Consider the following 20,812-nt stretch of genomic DNA (forward strand, 5'->3'; position numbering starts at 1 on the left):
AATGGAATTGAATAGACATTTCTGAAATGAAGAGTTACAAATGCTCACCTAATTTATAAAAAATGCCAAATATCACTAGCCACCAGGGAAATACAAGTCACAAACAGAATTAAGTATCAAAAATCACCTCATTTGCTATAATGAATATTATTATTAAAAAGATAGAAGGTAACAAATGCTGACTAGGATGTGTAGGGAAACTCATACACTATTAGTGGGAATGTAAATTAGTATAGCCACTATGGAAAACACAGTGGAGATAACTTTAAAAAAAATACCTGCTATATGATCCAGCAATCTCACTATTGGGCATATATCCAGAAGACATAAAGTTACTGTATCAAAGAGATACCTCCTCCACCATGTTTATCACAGCACTATTCACAACAGCCAAAATATGGAATCAACCAAAGTGTCTATAAGCAAATGAATGGATAAAGAACAGAGTGTTATCCAACCATAAAAGAATGAAATCCTATCATTTGCAGCAAACCAAATGGAACTGGGGACATTGTATAAAGTGAAATAAGCCATGTGAAAGCTAAAAAACAAAAACGTACCTCAATCTGAATCCAGAATGGTGATTGCTAGAGACTGGGAGGGGTAGGGAGTTAAAAAATGGGTACCACTTTCTCTCTCTCTTTCTCTCTCTCTCTCACTGTCTGTGGCTCTATCTGTCAAATAAATAAATTAAAAAAAAAAAAGAAAGGGCACCAGGTTCTAGTCCTGGTTGCTCCTCTTCCAGTCCAGCTGTCTGCTGTGGCCCAGGAGTGCAGTGGAGGATGCCCAGGTGCTTGGGCCCTGCACCCGCATGGGAGACCAGGAGGAGGCACCTGGCTCCTGGCATAGCTCCGGCCATTGCAGCCATTTGAGGGGTGAACCACAGGAAGGAAGACCTTTCTCTCTGTCTCTCTCACTGTCTGTGGCTCTACCTGTCAAATAAATAAATTAAAAAAGAAAAAGAAAATGCGTACCAAATCAGAGACAGATCAAAAGAGCAAGTTCCTAGTATTGTACAACAGAGTGGGGTGACTATGGTTTATAATAACCTAGTAAATATTTTATAAGTAAATAGTGGAAAGGAGCTGCCAGCCTCCAATCCTAAAGAAATGTCAAAGGGAACATGCTGATTACTCCCAATACACATTGTATATACATGTATTGAATTATCACACTGTAGCCCAAAAATACATTTAGTAAAAATTTTAAAAATAAACTGCCAATTTCTGTGTGAATAAAAAACAGTACATTTGTATTAAAAGTAATTACCAATAAAAAGCATTTGCTCATACTATTTTGCTATTTGTTTTCTGTTACAGCTTTTTCATCCCTTATCTCCTCTTTTGTGTTTAGTTGATTATTTTTAGTGACCTGTCCTTTCTTCTCATTTCATCTTGTGTGTATTCTATAAATATTTTCTTTGTGGTTTTATAAACCATGGGGTGACATATTATTGGGATTACTAAAATTATAACAAAATGTTTTGAACCACATGCAACACTTAACTCTTACACAGTTCCATCTTCCCCCTTGCATTACTAATGTCAGTGATTAGCTATTTACATATTGTATCCCATTAACATAGATTCATAATGACTTTGTATACATTTATGTTTTAAATCTTGTAAAACAATAAAAGGTGGAGTTACAAGGTAAAATGATAATAATATTGGCTCATATATTTGCCTATGTATTTACCTTTACTGGAGATCTTTATATCTTTATAACTTCCTGTTCCTGTGTAGTATAATTTCATCCAGAAGTACTTCCTTTGGCACTTTTAAAAATTAATTAATTTGAAGAGGATGGAGGGAGAGAAAGAGAGAGAGAGAGAGATATAGCTAGATATCGATTGATCGATCTGCCATTTGCTGGTTCATTCCCCAAATGGACACAACACCTGGGGCTGGTCCTGGGAAGCTGACACATTACAAGCAGTGACTTAACTGGCTATGTCTCAACACCAACCTGTCTTTAGCACTTCATGCAGGGGTGCTGGTGCCGCAGGTGGAAGATTAGCCTAGTGAGCCGCGACGCTGGCCTTGTCTAGTTTTTATAGACTGCAGCTTGGTTCTGTGCTGGAGTTCTCCTTCACCATATAGCTGGGTCTGCTCTGTCTCTGAGGATCAGTCCAAGGTGAAAGCTTTAGTTCTTCTCAGTGTATCTCTTTTCCCTGGGCATGCACATGGCTTTCTACATTCTCCCATATACCTGGCTGCTTTTGAATGTCCTAATTTCTCCAAGAGTCTCACTTTAGCTTTTTATCTAATTTTTATCTATTAGGTCTAGTTGTTAGACCTAATGTAGTATCTTAAAATTATAATTATAATTTGTTTTAATGACCTTGGGGATGAAGAAGTTAGAAATAAAATCTCAGAGCTGATGAATTTGGATAAGTTTACCATGTGATACCTTTCTTAATCAGGAACTTCAAAGGCATGGCTGCTATGAATATATTTCTAGTGTTCAACCTAGATATCCATTCATACATCTTGTTCCAGAGTAAAACTAAATCAGAAGCAAAATCTTTTCTTACCCCACAAACAAACAAAAAAAAGCAGTGAGTTTTGTTTTAGAAATTAATCAAACCCTTCTGTTTATTTGCATTCAGGTGCATGCAGCCTAAGTGATTAAGAGAAAAATCATGGATTTAATTTGAGACTATATATAAAACAAACTCAAATCCCCTCCTCATTGAAAAAGAACAGAACAGTGAGTATCTTCTACATATCATTTCATAGTTGGTAATATCCAATTAGGAATTTGAAAATGTTGAACAAGCAATCCCTCAAATAGCTGCTTCATAAACTCTATCTCTAATTCTACAAGAAATATTTTAATTGCTTATCTGCCCATGATCCAGGAGAGGTGATTAAATTTCTCATGGTGTTTACTGGAACTCCATTTGACTAGATTAGAATCAGAAAATCTTTACCTCTCTCTGTAATTAATTTATTAATTTCTATTTATTTATTTATTTATTTATTTATTTTTTGGACAGGCAGAGTGGACAGTGAGAGAGAGAGACAGAGAGAAAGGTCTTCCTTTACCGTTGGTTCACCCTCCAATGGCTGCCGTGGCCAGCGCACCGCACTGATCCGAAGGCAGGAGCCAGGTGCTTCTCCTGGTCTCCCATGCGGGTTCAGGGCCCAAGCACTTGGGCCATCCTCCACTGCACTCCCAGGCCACAGCAGAGAGCTGGACAGGAAGAGGGGCATCCAGGACAGAATCCGGCGCCCCGACCGGGACTGAAACCTGGTGTGCCGGCGCCGCAGGTGGAGGATTAGCCTATTGAGCCGTGGCGCCGGCCTCTCTTTATTCTTTATTAGAAGTGAGAGTAGCAAGGATAACGCTATTTTTAAAGAATTTTTTTTGTTTCTGTTTACTTCCAAATGTTCTTGGTGCAAACATTCTCTTACAATTGAAGTATAAGAATTTTATTTTGGAAATATTAGCACAACTACAATCCACCCATCTAAGTATGAAAAGAAAGGGACAAACTTTTTCCTTTGGGGAAATATTTATTACATAAATCTATATACACCAAGATATACAAACACAGAAATGTTCCTCTAAATGTTCAGGTATAATGTAAGAAAGGTAGAAGTGTCACTGACTGCAACTGAATATCATTCATGGCACCTTTTGTAGAGAATCATCATCTGTATTTTCTGGATTAGCAAAAGTGAGGAAGACTTGTTCCAGGGTTATCTGACTGATGGAATAATCTTCTAAATCGAATTGCTCTTTAGCTTTCTCCAAAATGCCAAACATCTTTAAGAACAACAAAAAGAAAGTTACATTATGGTCTGATCTCCTCTCCAGCCCCTTATCCAGATGAGTTTTTCCTCCACTTTTCCCAACTTTTGTCAAGTTTATGTTGGAGGACAAGAGGCACAGACAGAAGAGATGAGAAAGAAGAACTCGTTAACTAAGAAGCCAAGAGGAGGCAGTTTTCTGTGCTCATTGTCCTTTCCACATGGACTCATAGTGGGAATGTGTGTGAAAAGTAACCCAAATGCCTCACTCCACCCACAATGTTAGGATCCCATTTCAGATCCAAATCCTAAGTAGTTCTCATCATTAGTGCTCTCTTAACAGATCATGTTAGAAGGGCATAGTTTCTACCATCACCTTTCCCCAGCCGTTGTCCTTGCAGGGAATATAGTAGTTAAGGATCTTTTGATTCTGGTGCTTCAAGTCACTACCTAAGAGGAAAAACAGTGCACATGAATAATCTCATAGATTCCATGTATAATCGCTGAAATACTGCTGCACCCATTTAATTATATACAGTGGAGGAGTGAATGGATGGGCTTAATGAAAAGCTGGATATGACCTCCCAAAACTCCCCACTCTTTTTGCTATATATGACATAGTTAATGCTTTTGATTTATTCATGAGGAACTAGGTTATGTAGAGTTCATAGCAATTAATCGGAGCACACAAACTTGCCAGTTTACATTCTCAATGTAAAAAATCCCAAGTTTAAAAAATTCTACTGTTACTACAATACTTTTTTCTAAACATAATGCTGAGAATATGAACTGGGAGAGTTGTCCTTTTCATTGTATGACATGAATGTACAGCATTTGAAAGGGAAAAGAGCAGGACAAATTTGCTTTGTCATGTTAGAGATTATGCAGTTTTTTAAAAGATTTACTTATTTATTTGAAGGTCAGAGTTACACGCAGAGAGAGAGAGAGAGAGAGAGAGAGAGAGAGAGAGGTTCTCCATTTGCTGGTTCACTCCCCAATTGGTCGCAATGACCGGAGCTGCGCCAATCTGAAGCCAGGAGCCAAGAGCCTCCTCTGGGTCTCCCATACGGACGCAGGGACCCAAGCTCTTGGGCCATCTTCCACTGCTTTCCCAGGCCATAGCAGAGAGCTGGATAGGAAGTGGAGCAGCCAGGTCTTGAACCAGTGCCCTTATGGGATGCTGGCACTGCAGGTGGCAGCATTACCCACTATGCCACAACGCTGGCTCCAAGATTATGCAATCTTGATGCTATATAAATCACTGAAGCCAGTCCATGTGTTCATGTCTCTTTTGCAAGTAAGAATCCACTGATGGTATTAAGAGGGTGGGTATTCGTTCCTAATTTAGAATACACAGAAGTATTTACACTTACCAATGCATATTTGCAACTTATTGCAAATTGAAATAACTTGGATTAAACATGTTTTAAAGAAAAATATATGTTTGTAATGGTGTAAGAATTTTCTTAATGTTAATCATAAGGCATGTACTGTGTTTTTGTTCATGCAAGTCTCTTTTATTGTGAAATATGAGCATTTCAAACACAGCATAATGAAATATTACAAATAAGCACTAATGAAAACACCCCATCAAGCTCAAGTATTAGTAATCTAGTTACTCATACATGTAACTTCCAAGCCTCAGTATCCCAAAGAAATAAGCAATAACTTCATCAATATTATGAGCGTTTCTTATGACATAGTGGGTTTAGCCTCTGCCTATGGTGGTGGTGCTGGGTGCTAATTCAGGTTCCAGTTGCTCTACTTTCTCTCAACTAAATAAACTCTCAAAAAACTCTGCCTCTTAAATAAATCTTTAAAACATTTTTCCAATACTATCAGCTGTCTCCTCTATCCCTTTGTTGTCTGATCATCTAATTTCTAGCACTTAAAACTGTGATGTAGAATTTGTTTTCATATCAACTATCTCATTTGTAAATTTTAATGCTCATACAAGTGTTGAAAGAATAATCTCCATCTGTTTTGTGAAATTATATATCTGCTGTGCTTTCATTATCTGTTAAGTTTTGTTCCTATTTGCTTTTAGTTACTATGTTTTCCTGTGGTGCATAACCACATTCTTTTCTATTGCACATATTTAAGTGAGATGACTTTTCTTATTTTTGGAGAGACATTTTCTGTGTGGGAGGTGGGATGGGACATTATTTGAAAGACAGAGTCACAGAGAGGGAGAGGCAGAGACAGAGAGAAAAAAGTCTTCCATTCACTGGTTCACTTGCCAGATGGCTGCAGTGGTTAGAGCTGGGCCAGCCTGAAACCAGGAGCTTCTTTTGGGTCTCTCACGTGGGTGCAGGGGCCCAAGAACTTGGGTCGTCTTCTGCTGCTTTCCCAAACACATTAGCAGGGAGCTGGATAGGAAGTGGAGCAGCTGGGACTTAAACCGGTACCTGTATGGGATGCCAGTGCTGCAAGTGGAGGCTTAAGCCACTACACCACAGTGCAAGCCCCTAAAATATAGTTTTGCAGCTGTGGGGTTCCTTCCCCTGAGTCTTCCGCATATTTTAAATAATTTGGCCTCTCAGTGTAGACTTTCTTCTGGTACTTTGTGATATATGCTTCCTGTGGTTATCCCCTTGCTCTAAGCTAAATTAAGGATGCTTTCCTCCAGATATGCACTTGAGTCTGCTTACAGTCAAAAAATGCTACTGACCACCTACTTCTGTCCACTAGGAACGTCCTGCCCGTATGTGGCAGTCTCAGTGCAAGCTCCCATATAGGAAGAGAGCGCAGAGCTTCATCTCCAGACCCAGTGCTGACAAGGGCAGCTGTTTCGAGTATTTGTATTGTTCTGCTGCACCACAGTGCTGGTCTCTGTTTCCTATTCTTACTGTGTAATCAGTATTTTCCATTCCCAAGAGAATAACATTCCAACTGTAAAGCTTGACTCACAAGAACTTCTATGATATTTTCTTTAACTTAGAAAAATGGAAACTAAGATGAAAAGCCGTAATTGCTAAAATCTTTTCAATGTCTCTGTTTTATGTTTAGAAAAGAGAAGTAAGGGACAGAAAAGACAGCTTCCGTCTTTGGTACCATGCCACGTGGGCAGAGGTGCTTACTGAATTTACTGCCCAGAAGCAAATATACTCTTGAAGGCACAGAAATACTTACTTGTTCTTGGTCATATTTTATTACCATATCCTGGATGACCAGAGTTATACTATCAGTGAGAAGACAAAAATCTTAAAGCTTTGCATGGACAGTATATGAAAATAACTGAGAATTATGATAAAAACATGACCTTAGAAATATAATTTATATGGACAGTACGAAGATAAAGCTGCCTTAATAAGTGATTCAAGAGTTTGATGACAACCTTTGTTTCTTTTGTGAAACTTATTAAAATAATCTGGCACAAGAGATTAGTAGTAACAAACAACCCTAAAGGGAACAGTATGAAAGATCAGTAAATACCATTAACTCACAGTAAACTGGTATTGGAGATATAAGCCATTTGGATGGTAAGAACGACAAATATAATAAAGTTAGCACAACTTCACTTACCTGGAAATGTCATTTTGATAAAATTTTTAAAAGGTTCCAACATATGCTCACTCTTGCCCTTAACCTTCAGGATGTAAATATTGCCAAACTTGTTCTTGAGATGCTGAGGGCTGCCCAAGCACATGAACTTCCCCTTCACCATGATGGCTAGCCTGGTACAGAGGGCATCACATTCTTCCATACTTGCAAAACAGGAGAACAAAGCAATGTAAGGCTACAAAATTTCTGTGTTGGTTGGAAACTCATGACTGGTGCATAGGGAGATTATTGATGCCATAAACAGGAGTGTCAATTTGTAAAGTCAACAACAGGAGTCACTGTGCACTTACTCCTCATGTAGGATCTCTGTCCTTAATGTGCTGTACACTGAGGCTTAATGCTATAACAAGTACTCAAACAGTATATTTCACTTTGTGTTTCTATGGGGGTGCAAACGATTGAAATCTTTACTTAATGTACACTAAACTGATCTTCTGTAAAAAAAAAAAAAAAAGAAATTATCAATTCCAAACTTGACTCTCACTGGGATTAAACATGACAATAGGTCTGATCTGATTTCATCATCATTTAAAAAAAATCATCTATTATTTTTCACTTTATGTTTCTGTGTGGGAACAAACTGTTGAAATCCTTACTTAAGGTATACTAAGCTGATCTTCTGTATATTAAGATAATTGAAAATGAATCTTGATGTGAATGGAAGGGGAGAGGGAGTGGGAAAGGGGAGGGTTGTGGGTGGGAGGGACGGTATGGGGGGGAAAGCCATTGTAACCCATGAGTCGTACTTTGGAAATTTATATTCATTAAATAAACGATAAAAAAAAAATTTCTGTGTTGGAGGACATGGTGTAGTTTAATCAGAGCTAGAGCTTTGTGATTGTCCCTTCAATCAGAAGTTGTATTTGCCAGTCACAAAACTCACAGTTGGGAAGTGGATGTTCAATGGTGAATAATAGAGTATTCAATCCTCAAATGGAACACTTCTTGAACTTACTGTCTTTTCCCCACTCTTCATTTTTAAAAACTCATTGAGGGCTGGCGCCATGGCTCAATAGGCTAATCCTCTGCCTGCGGCGCCAGCACACCGGGTTCTAGTCCCGGTCGGGGCGCCGGATTCTGTCCCGGTTGCCCCTCTTCCAGTCCAGCTCTCTGCTGTGACCAGGGAGTGCAGTGGAGGATGGCCCAAGTGCTTGGGCCCTGCACCCCATGGGAGACCAGGAGACGCACCTGGCTCCTGCCTTCGGATCAGCGCGATGCGCTGGCCACAGCGCACCAGCCGTGGTGGCCATTGGAGGGTGAACCAATGGCAAAAGACCTTTCTCTCTGTATCTCTCTCACTGTCCACTCTGCCTGTCAAAAAAAAAAAAAAAACTCATTGAGGATTCTTGGCTGCTCTACTCATTATGGTTAGCAAGAATCATAACTCCTAATGAAGAGCTCACATATTCAGGAAAATTCACTGTCTAATATTCTTGGTCTCAAATAATTCCCTCTTAGAGCTACTATAGCTCCTACCAACCCCAAACCATGCCTCTCAATGAGTCACATCCTACCAACCCCAAACCATGCCTCTCAATGAGTCACACCTGTGGGAGGTGATAACAATAGCTTTTCCACTGTCACGGGTCTTGGTCACCACATTCCAGAGCAGGCGTCGGGCCACTGGGTCCATGCCTGTTGATGGCTCATCCAGGAAGACAACTGAGGACCTTCCCATTAGAGCAATAGCAGTACTCAGCCTACGTTTGTTTCCTCCACTTCATGGCCAAAGGAAAAGAGAAAGTGAGAGAAGACAAGGCTGTATATATGTATTAGTTATTTAAAACAAACAGCGCAAATAACTTAAATGCTGAGAATCCCAGCAAACAATCCATCTGCAATGCTATTAGATGTAATTTTAACAAGGTAGCAAAGCAAAGTACCTACTTGTATATATACCTGCATGCATGTGTGTGCATGTACACACACACAATTTATTTTGAGGTATAGAGGAGTGACTTTATGTGTCTGATTTTGACAGCATTATCAGAGGCTTACTTTTTTTGGTGTCATGGCTTCTCAGGTACATAAGCCCCACCATAATTTAAAGGGCCTACATTCCTCTTTATTTGGGAGAAAAAAGAACCATAGAATTACCAGATAGAAAGATGCTCCCTTTGATGTTCATAGGCTAAAATTCAAATGGAAATGGAATTTTGAGTTTCATCTCAACAAAGGGAAGATATACTGAACTACATTTATCTGTTTATTACTAGAATCTTAAAACTAGAAAACTCTTAGATAGTTTCATATTTAGGGAATTGTGTGAGAGAAAAGCCTAGGTAGAGTTGTGGGTATTCATTTCAAACATTAAAAATGTAAGGAAATACATCAACATTAACAAAAAAAATAGCAGCAAGCATAATGACTCACCTATAGGTGCTAATAATCTTGTTAGCATGAGGCTCCAGTTCCATTGAGTTCAAATATGAGTTCACATACAGCTGAATCTGAGACTCAGAGACTCCCCAAACTCTGGCATACATTATCAGTATTTCTCGAGCAGTCATGTATTCCAGCAAGGCATCAAATTGAGGACAATAGCCAATTCTCGACCTCACCTAATTCCAAGAATTGCCTTATGTAAAGACCCAAGTCATCCATCCCACTGACCATCTACAGATAGGGTGGAGGAACCCGCAGCCAGCCTTTTAGGTCAGGATTCCAAGAGTCCTACTGAGAAATTTTCTTTTCTGAATGGCTACAAAACTATGACTGTTGAACCTTACTACATTGGAATAAAAAAAGTTACCTAATTCTGTTTTAACAATATTAGGAACGAAGAAGTGAGAAACAAAATCCCAGAACTCATTCAATTTGGCAGAGTATTAGGGGGCACAGCCATCATGGAGGTTTTTGCATTGTTTAACCTGCACAGTCATGTATATACCTTATTTCACAGAAAGACTGAACCAGAAGCAGAGCTTCCCCAAACTTCGTATCCTATCCTCAAAACAGGAGACCACAATGAGTGTTGTGTTAGTAATTAGCCAAACTTGTCTACTGATTTACATTCAGGCACACATAGCTTTGGTAGCTGCAGATAAAGCCATGAAATTAAACTAATATTAACACTGATTCCCAGATTACTCATGCTCATAGACTTGGAATGTTGCAAGCCTCTCTGCATGAGGCTGACATGACTTCAAAGGATTCAGAGGGCTACCATCTTTCCCACACTTTCCTTTTTTTTCTTTTCCTCTGTTAGGATCCAGACATTGGAGACTTGAACAATAAAAAACAACTACATATACAAAGAAAATTGGAAAGTGACTGTACTTTCTCAAGGAAAGGTGCACAATCAGAAAAGACCTGAGAAAACCTTAAGTTCACAGCTCAGGTTTATCTAAGTAAAAAACAGCCTACAACACCAACAACCCAAAATTCCAAACACTATAAATAAAAAACAGCAAATAAGGAGAATGGAAAGAATATGATTCCCAGTGTTACTATATTATCAATGAAAATTTATAAGAAACAGAAAAATATGGCCCACCCAAGAGAAAATAACACAGAAACTTTCCCTAAGACCTGACAGAAGATCTATTAGAGAAACACTTTAAAAACAACTGTTTAAAGAGGAAGATGTGAACAAAGCAAAGATAGTGATGTACAAACATAATGGGAAAATCATTAGAGATGGAAAACCTAAAAGGAAATAAAACAGTCTATAGCTTAGAAATACAATAACAAATAGATTCACCATAGAGACTTACAGGTAGCAAAGAGAATCAGTGAATTTGAATATAGGACAATGGAAATTGTTGAGTTTGAGGGACAGAAAGAAAAAAAGAGGTAGGAAAAGTGAACAAAACCTAAGGGGCCCTTGGGATATCATCTAGTGGACTGACATATCCATTGTGGTTATTCAAGAAGAAAGGGGGAGAGAGAATATTTGGGGAAATAATGGCAGAAAACTCACCCCGCCCCAAAAGTGAGTATAAACATCCAAGCTCAATAAACTTCAAGATGAACTCAGAGACCCAGAGCAAGGCATGTTATAATCAAACTGTCAAAAGACAAAGACCAGGAGAGACTATTAGAATTAGCAAGAGAGAAGCAACTCATCACATGAAAGGGAGCCTCAGGTGACAAAGCAGTTAAGGCACTTTGTGTTTTCTTGATCTGTACAAAGAAAGTTGATATATCCTACAAGCAATAAACACTTATGCTAACAAACAACAGGGGCAGGTGTTTGGTGCAGTGGTTAAGTTGCCATTTGAACACCTGCATCCCGTATCTGAATTCCTAGGTTCAAGGACTGACTCCACTTCTGCTTCTAGCTTCCTGCAAATGTGTACCCTAGGAGACAGCAGTGATGGCTGCTGTCCCACACAAAGAGACCTGGGATTGAGCATCTCACTCCTGGTTTTGGCCTGGACAAGTCCAAACTATTGAGGGCATTTGGGGAGAGAACCAGCAGATGGACAATCTATCTCTGTCTCTGTCTCTTTTCCTTTCAAATATATAAATAAAAATTTTAAGAAAACAAGAGGCCGGCGCCGCGGCTCACTAGGCTAATCCTCTGCCTTGCGGTGCTGGCACACCAGGTTCTAGTCCCGGTTGGGGCGCCGGATTCCGTCCCGGTTGCCCCTCTTCCAGGCCAGCTCTCTGCTGTGGCCCAGGAGTGCAGTGGAGGATGGCCCAAGTGCTTGGGCCCTGCACCCCATGGGAGACCAGGAGAAGTACCTGGCTCCTGCCATCGGATCAGCGTGGCAGCACACCGGCCGCGGCGGCCATTGGAGGTTGAACCAACAGCAAAGGAAGACCTTTCTCTCTGTCTCTCTCTCTCTCACTGTCCACTCTGCCTGTCAAAAAATAAAAAAAAAATGAGTATGGAAACCACTTGTACAACTTGTGAAATTTTGTCAAGGTTCCATTGATTCTGGAACCATGAAAAAGTGCTAAGTGAGCACAGATTTGAAATAGTTGGTCTACTGAAATGAGGTCATTTACTTAGTGGCCTCATATCCATGATCAAGAAACATTTTCTCCTATCTTCCTCAAATAAGATGGTGATGAAACCCAGACATATCTTGTGTTTTGACTATATTTTATTGCTATAGCAATAATCATTTTTTTCTTCAAGCATAGAAAAACAATGCAATAGCAATAGCAACAAAAAAGAAAGAATCCTAGCAAATCATAACTATGATCCAGTGTTACATCCCTGAAGATTCACTCAGTTAACCTGCTTGGAGCGTGACTTCTATTTGGAAAAGATAATTGATTATGACATAAAGTTAAACCTTATAGATAGATTCTGGAAAGATTGTGGTAGTTGGTGGCCCCTTCTCATGTAATCAAAGTCAGTCTATGGACTATTATTCCAGAGAAGAATCTCCAAATTCATCCTATTTTCCTCCTCTTGATTTCTCTTTTTCTAATTCTCCCTTGTTTTCTTCATCTAGTCCATTTATTTTATATAAAGTATAGGGAAAGTGTGTTTTGTATATTCATCTATTTTTACTTTAAAAAGTCTGTTGAATATCTATATGCTGACAATGAATAACCTGAAAAGAAAATTAAGAAAACAGTTTAATTTACAATAGCACCAAAAAGAATAACATGCATAGGAATAAACTATCTAAGGAGTTAAAAGTTTTGTACACTGAAAACTTCAAAACATTGATAAAAGAAAGTAAGGAAGATATAACTAAATGGAAAGACATAATATTATTAAGATGTCAAGTCTACCAGAAAAGGTTTACAGATTCAGTGAAATCTCTCTTAAAATCTTAATATTTTTTGTAATAATAAAAATATTTATCCTAAAATTCACTTGGAATCGTCAGGAACCCGAAATTACCAAAGTAATCTTGCAGGTGAAATATCAGAATCCACTGACTGCATCAACAGTATCAATAATAATACTTACAATGATTCCTATCTATTATCCTAGGCCATCAGTATTATCTGCATTCATGAGTCATTATGGTTCTCCAATTTTTATAAAGATTTTATTTGGGAGATAGAGTTACAGAGAGAGAGAGAGAGGAAGAGAGAGGAAGAGAGAGAGAGAGAGAGAGAGAGAGAGAATCTTTCCATTCACTGGTTCACTCCCCAAATGGCTGCAACAGCCAGAGCTGAGCTGATCCAAAGCCAGGAGCCAGGAGCTGCTTCTGCATCTCCCATGTGGGTGCAGGTGCCCAAGAACTTGGACCATCTTCCACTGCTTTTCCAGGCCATGGCAGAGAGCTGGATTGGAACAGGAGCAGCTGAGACATGAACCATGCGACCATATGGGATGCTGGCACCGCAGGCAGAGGTTTAACCCACTATGCCACAGTGCCAGCCCCTGCTTCTCCAATTTTATACTCTAATAGTATCTCACCTGTAGGACATTTCTGTTGATGCTAAAGCCATCAATGAACACATCCCCTGAGGTAGCACTCTCTTCTCCAGTCAAAATTTGGAAGGTACTTGTTTTTCCAGCTCCATTGAATCCAAGCAATCCAAAGCACTCTTTCTTTTGTATTGCAAGGGAGATATTTTTCACAGCCAGAATAACTGGATACTTAAAATATATCTAAAAAAAATCCATAAAAGACAACTCATCGAAGAATGCTTCTAGGTCAAATACAATAGATAACCTCAGTCCCCTATGGACCACTGCCTTAGACAGTTTCACAAGAATAGTTCTGTTCAATTGGGGGAATACAGATTGTAAAGAAAATATATATGCCTATTTATCTATATAGATAGATAAGGAGGTTGATCAACAAGCACCAAAGGCATGCTCTTAAGTAGGGATGAAGCCAGCATATGTTGGCTATTGAATGATAATACCTTTGTGAGTTCCTTAATAAGAACTACAGAATTCTGAAACTTCTCAGGATGCTGCAGTATGTTAATTCTCTCATTTTGTACATCTTCATCTTCGGATTTTCCAGAAAGTTTCTTGGACACCTGCTCCTGTATTTTCAAGACAAGAATCATGAGGTGGAGACCATTTAGGCACATACTCAAGACTGACTGTCTTTGTGAAAGCTAAATTGAGGGATAATGTTAAAGGTATAAAAACAAAAGGCTTGAGCAATTTCCAAGAGACTTTCTGCACATCAACTCCACTCTCCCATACAACTTAACTAAGTTTTAGTAGTAAATAGTTCTTTGGGGAAATGTGGCTGTGGGCCAGAAGATTGGCAAAAGATATTCACACAGTAGAGAAAGCATGAGTTAACATGCTACCATGTATAATTTAAATTTCTGAAGGACAGAATTTAAAGCCAGAGAAATTATTTTATAACCTGGATCCTCATCTCAAAGAAGTAGAGAAGCTTTAAAGAATATAGTAATGACAATGTAGTAATAACTTCTGCTCAAATTAAAAGGGAATGGGAGCTAAGATAATCAGCAAGGCTAAATCAACTTTTCCTAAGAAACTCACTGGGACCCATTACATATATTTTCAATATAATGGTACAGATATGAATACTGTTTTTTTTTGTCTTCACTATACAAAGAAGCTTCAGAATAAAGCTGTGTCCTGCACAATGTCCTGAATGCAGATACTATATACCATCAGGTTCTAGTCTCACATTGTCTCCCAGTCGCTTTCCCTTGAAGATTCTTTGTCCTGCTTTTCTGAATATGTATCCACCTCTTACTAAACTTAGCTCACTGAATGGAGGAAGTAGTGCAGCTGGCCCTAAAAAAAAATCCCTAATTGCCATGACTGATGAGATCATTTATTTCCTATATAGTTCACATCTTGAGGTTGTTCTTTTCTTTTTTTTTTTTTTCGACAGGCAGAGTGCACAGTGAGAGAGAGAAACAGAGAGAAAGGTCTTCCTTTTGCCGTTGGTTCACTCTCCAATGGCCGCTGTGGCCGGCGCGCTGCAGCCGGCGCACCGCGCTGATCCGATGGCAGGAGCCAGGTGCTTATTCTGGTCTCCCATGGGGTGCAGGGCCCAAGGACTTGGGCCATTCTCCACTGCACTCCCGGGCCACAGCAGAGAGCTGGACAGGAAGAGGGGCAACTGGGACTAGAACCCAGTGTGCCGGCGCTGCAAGGCGAAGGATTAGCCTATTGAGCCGCAGCGCCGCCCTGTTCTTTTCTTGAAGTGTTTCTTTTCCAGATGCTCCAGTGCCTGCGCCAAAAGTAATTACCACATGCATGTAGCCTCTAGACTGACTGGAGCTTTATCTTCACAAAAATTCCATATAGAATGCAGAATCACTGACCAATCATAGGAGGGCCATAAGCACTACAGACCAACCAGGAATGTACCCCTCAATCCCAGCTTCAATCTGTAAGATTGTTTATCTCTGGCCCCTTGAGGAGCCCAGAAATTAAGTAATAACTGGGTTAAGACTCCTTGCTCTATGCTTTGCAATAAACATCTTTCTTCCACCACCCCAGTGTCAGCAATTGACTTTCTGCATATTGGGAGAGTGATACTGATCAGTTTTGAGGCAGTTCTATATCAAGAACATGGGTCTTAAGATGTTAGAACAGAAGTTTGGCATAATTTTGAAGATAATTTTGCCCAGTCCTTTTAGAACACATTGGTTTTTTTTTTAACTTTTATTTAATGAATATAAATTTCCAAAGTACAATTTATGGATTACAATGGCTTCCCCCACTTACCGTCCCTCCCACCCACAACCCTCCCCTTTCCCACTCCCTCTCCCCTTCCATTCACATCAAGATTCATTTTCGATTATCTTAATATACAGAAGATCAGCTTAGTATACATTAAGTAAGGATTTCAGCAGTTTGCTCCCACACAGAAACATAAAGTGAAAAATAATAGATGATTTTTTTTAAATGATGATGAAATCAGATCAGACCTATTGTCATGTTTAATCCCAGTGAGAGTCAAGTTGGGAGTTGATAATTTCTTTTCTTTTTTTTTTTTTTTTTTTTTTTACAGAGGATCAGTTTAGTATACATTAAGTAAAGATTTCAACAGTTTGCACCCCCATAGAAACACAAAGTGAAATATATTGTTTGAGTACTCGTTATAGCATTAAATCTCAATGCACAGCACATTAAGGACAGAGATCCTACATGAGGAGTAAGTGCACAGTGACTCCTGTTGTTGACTTTACCAATTGACACTCCTGTCTATGGCATCAGTAATCTCCCTATGCACAAGTCATGAGTTTCCAAGGCTATGAAAGCCCTCTGAGTTCTCCGATTCTTATCTTGTTTAGACAAGGTCATAGTCAAAGTGGAGGTTCTCTCCTCCCTTCAGAGAAAGGTACCTCCTTCTTTGAAGACCTGTTCTTTCCACTGGGATCTCACTCACAGAGATCTTTTGCCAGCGTGTCTTGGCTTTCCATGCCTGAAATACTCTCATGGGCTTTTCAGCCAGATCCGAATGCCTTTAGGGCTGATTCTGAGGCCAGAGTGCTATTTAGGACATCTGCCATTCTATGAGTCTGCTGAGTATCTCACTTCCCATGTTGGATCACTCTCCCCCTTATTTATTCTATCGGTTAGTGTTAGCAGGTACTAGACTTGTTTATGTGCTCCCTTTGACTCTTAGTCCTTTCATTATGATCAATTGTGAACTGAAATTGATCACTTGGAATAGTGAGATGGCATTGGTACATGCCACCTTGATGGGATTGAATTGGAATCCCCTGGTATGTTTCTAACTCTACCATTTGGGGCAAGTCAGCTTGAGCATGTCCCAAATTGTACATCTCTTCCCTCTCTTATTCCCACTCTTATGTTTAACAGGGATCACATTTCAGTTAATTTTCAACACTTAAGAATAACTGTGTATTAATTACAGAATTAAACCAGTCATATTAAGTAGAACAGACAAAAATCTACTAAGAGGGATAATGTATTAAGTTGTTCATTAACAGTCAGGGCTATGCTGATCAAGTCACCATTTCCCATAGTGTCCATTTAGAACACATTGGTTTTCACTTTCAACAGTTTAAGAAATTAGGATTAGGGGCCGGTGCCGTGGCTCACTTGGTTAATCCTCTGCCTGCAGTGCCAGCATCCCATATGGGCGCCGGGTTCTAGTCCCGGCTGCTCTTCTTCCAGTCCAGCTCTCTGCTGTGGCCCGGGAGAGCAGTGGAGGATGGCCCAAGTGCTTGGGCCCCTGCACCCGCATGGGAGACCAGGAGGAAGCACCTGGCTCCTGGCTTTGGATCAGCATAGGTCCGGCTGTAGCGGCCATTTGGGGAGTGAACCAGAGGAAGGAAGACCTTTCTCTCTGTCTCTCTCTCACACTGTCTAACTCTGCCTGTCTAATAAAAAAAAGAAGAGAAATTAGGATTAGACTATTGTGTTTTTCCCCAAAATAAGACACCTCATGAAACACTGAAGTCACAACAGAGATCAAATGTGATTTGTTACAATCATGTTAAACATTCTGAGAGACTAAAGGATTAACTCTTTATGAGAGAGTGAGAATGTAAGTAAGACAACATGTAAAAAATTTTGAGACTTCCGGAATGCAATGTGAGAGATCTGCAAACTGTGCCCCAGTACAATTGGTGAACATTATTTTAAAACATAACCCAGGCCATACAATGAATGAATAAACATTTATTCAAGAAAATCTATTAAACTTGAATAGTGAAATCCTGTGGCATACAAATCATGACCAGCAGCTCACTTTCTCCTGCCCCCCAACCACTGTGACAGAATTTCACTGCAGGCAGGTGCATTCAAGGACCCAGGGCTCCCTTTTCCTTCAGCCTTCCAATCAAGGGCTGAGCTATCTTTCTTGAAGGGGCGGAATGCCAGCTTTTCTCATCCCATTGCCCGGCTACCTGTTCCAAAGGCTATGTTTTAAGTGAGTGTAGCTGAGATTTTGGGTCTTCCTTCTTACATGAGGGGCCATTCATGTGGTCTAGTGTGCTGTGCTATACTATATTTCTTCCTAAGGTCATAGCCCTTTCCTAGGTGTCAGGTGCAGCCAATGACTAGTTGATGCCGGGATACAAAGTCTGGTGACCTTATTTTGATTTAAGACCACTATGAAAGGCCATCATTCTTCAGAGCTGTCAGTAACATGGATCAAGGCTTCAGCTGCAACCAAACTTCAGAACTTTGATTTCACTATTCACTACACTCTGACTCATTCATAGGGCATAGGTTTCATGCTGGCAAGGTACATCAAGAAGACCAGAGACTAATATCCTCCACTGAGTACCCAGATCTTGAAGCAGAGAGGCATACCACTGTTCCAGCTCTGGACCGAGTTCAGAGATTTTTGCCTTCAGGGAGAGTTGGGTTGTTAAGCAGTTGATCTCCTTTGCTCTCTCCAATGTTATTCATTTCATATGAAAGAGAGTATGAAGATTTTAAACATTAAAGTTGCTCTAAAATAGCAATGGAGATTTTGGTGGAAAGCAATTAAGAACGAACTAATTGCTTCACTAGAGATACGAATTAGCATATAGGCTAATTTACCAAAAAGACCTAGGGGAAAATATAGCTATGAAGAGGTCCCCTAGGTAACAATGAACCTTAAATCCAGATCTCAAACTATTTCTATGACTCTCAGAGGAACAGCATCAGAGGTTTCATACTGCAAAGAAAATAGACTTCACTGAAAGCAGCCCAGCCTGTCAGGAAACAATTAACTAGAAAAATACAAATCTTTGGTGGAAGGGCAGGACCAACAGTCACTAACATTTATTGTACATATCATTATTTCAGACTAAGCTCTTGCACAGACTTAACAGACTGAAGAACAGAGGGGAAAACCAAATGAAGAAAACGATCAAAATCTCAAGGAAAGATGGGATACCCTCTAGTACATCAGTATTTGCATAATGAAAATGTCAAATAGAAAGGTGAGAGAGGAGTAAAAAATACCCAGATAAATAATGGCTGCAAATTTCCTAAATATGAGGGAAAACATTAATCTACATACCCAGAGAGCTTAGTGAACAAGTATGATAAACACAAAAATATCCATAGCAGCATATTAGTAAAAATGCTGAAACCAAATGACAAAGAGAAAATACTGATCAGGAAAGCCCTTATTTTTTTCCCCAAAGAAACCTTTTGTGTAAGGAATACAAACTTCATCTATTTCATAAGGAAAACTTTAGGAATATAGTGATTCTTCCCATCATGCCTGTCCTACCCACACTCTTACCCCTCTGCCACTTCCCTCTCCTATTCCCAGTCCTATTCTCCACTAAGATCCATTTTCTATTAACTTTATACAAAGAAGACCAACTCTATACTAAATAAAGAGTTCAACAATTTGCACACACACACAAAAATGTTCCTCAACAGTGGAGACAAGGGCTGTTCAAAGTCACTGCATCTTGAAGTTAATTTCACTTTTTTTTTTAGAAACTTAATTAACTTTAAAGAAGCACCCAAGAATGATACATCTTTTGACAGCACTTAGACATACTAATACAACTCCTTGAGGACAGAGGTCCTGCATGAGAAGTTAGTGCACAGTGACTCCTGTTGTTAATTTAACAATTAACACTCTTATGTATGGCGTCAGTGATCACCTGAGGCTCTTCACATGAGCTGCCTTGGCTGTGGAAGGCTTTTGAATCCACAAACTCTGTCAGTATTTAGACAAGTCATAAGCCAAGTAGAAGTTCTCTACTCCCTTCAAAGAAAAGTACATCCTTCTTTGATGACTTCTTTCCACTGGGGTCTTACCCACCGAGGTCCTTAATGTAGGACATTTTTTGTCACAGTGTCTTGGCTTTTCATGTCTGAAATGCCAGACCAGTAAGCCTTAAGGGCTGATTCTGAGGTTAGAGGAAAACACTTATTATTATAATTTTTTTTTTGACAGGCAGAGTGGACAGTGAGAGAGAGACACAGAGAGAACTTATTAACAGGAGAACCCCAGTAGGGTTAACAATTGATTTCATTAAGGGAGGAGAGAACTTCCACTTTGACTATGACCTTGTCTAAATATGATCAGAGTCGGTGAACTCAAAAGGCTTCCATAGCCTTGGCAACTCATGACAAGAGCCTAGGGTGATTACTGATGCCATAAACAAGAGTGTCAATTTGTTAAGTCAACAACAGGAGTCACTGTGCCTTACTCCTCATGTAGGATCTCTGTCCTTAATGTGCTGTACATTGTGATTTAATGCTATAACTAGTACTCAAACAGTATTTTTCACTTTGTGTTTCTATGTGGGAGCAAACTGTTGAGATCTTTACTTAATATATGCTAAACTGATCTTCTGTATATAAAGAGAATTGAAAATGAATCTTGATGTGAATGGAAGGGGAGAGGGAGCGGGAAAGGGGAGGGTTGTGGGTGGGAGGGAAGTTATGGGGGGGCATTGTAATCCATAAGCTGTACTTTGGAAATTTATATTCATTAAATAAAAGTTACAAAAAGAAAAAAAAAGAAATAAAAAATTGATTTCATTAAAAAAGATGTATTTATTTAAAGTGCAAAGTGACACACAGAGAGGGAGGTACAGAGAAAGAAATCTTCCATCTGATGGTTCACTCCTTAATTGGCTGTGATGGTCAGAGATGGACCAGTCTAAAGCCAGGAAACAAGTACTACTTC

General features: G+C 39.5%; 1 protein-coding gene across 4 annotated transcripts in view; it reads right to left on the reverse strand.

Moving 5' to 3' along the window:
• Positions 1-3,501: 3,501 nt before the first annotated feature.
• Positions 3,502-20,812, reverse strand: part of LOC100353012 (phospholipid-transporting ATPase ABCA3) — a 123,510-nt gene continuing 106,199 nt past the window's right edge. For all 4 annotated transcript variants that reach the window (XM_017342510.3, XM_051847877.2, XM_051847878.2 and 1 more), the window contains 7 exons: positions 14,112-14,237; positions 13,657-13,851; positions 9,696-9,883; positions 8,870-9,040; positions 7,284-7,465; positions 4,135-4,208; positions 3,502-3,774 (listed from right to left, as the gene is read on the reverse strand). In XM_017342510.3, coding sequence (XP_017197999.2) covers positions 3,634-3,774; positions 4,135-4,208; positions 7,284-7,465; positions 8,870-9,040; positions 9,696-9,883; positions 13,657-13,851; positions 14,112-14,237 — 1,077 coding nt within the window. In that variant the 3' untranslated portion in view covers positions 3,502-3,633. The remainder of the gene's footprint in view (positions 3,775-4,134; positions 4,209-7,283; positions 7,466-8,869; positions 9,041-9,695; positions 9,884-13,656; positions 13,852-14,111; positions 14,238-20,812) is intronic.

The sequence above is a fragment of the Oryctolagus cuniculus genome, chromosome 19 (assembly GCF_964237555.1).
Source record: "Oryctolagus cuniculus chromosome 19, mOryCun1.1, whole genome shotgun sequence".
Classification (NCBI taxonomy): domain Eukaryota; kingdom Metazoa; phylum Chordata; class Mammalia; order Lagomorpha; family Leporidae; genus Oryctolagus; species Oryctolagus cuniculus.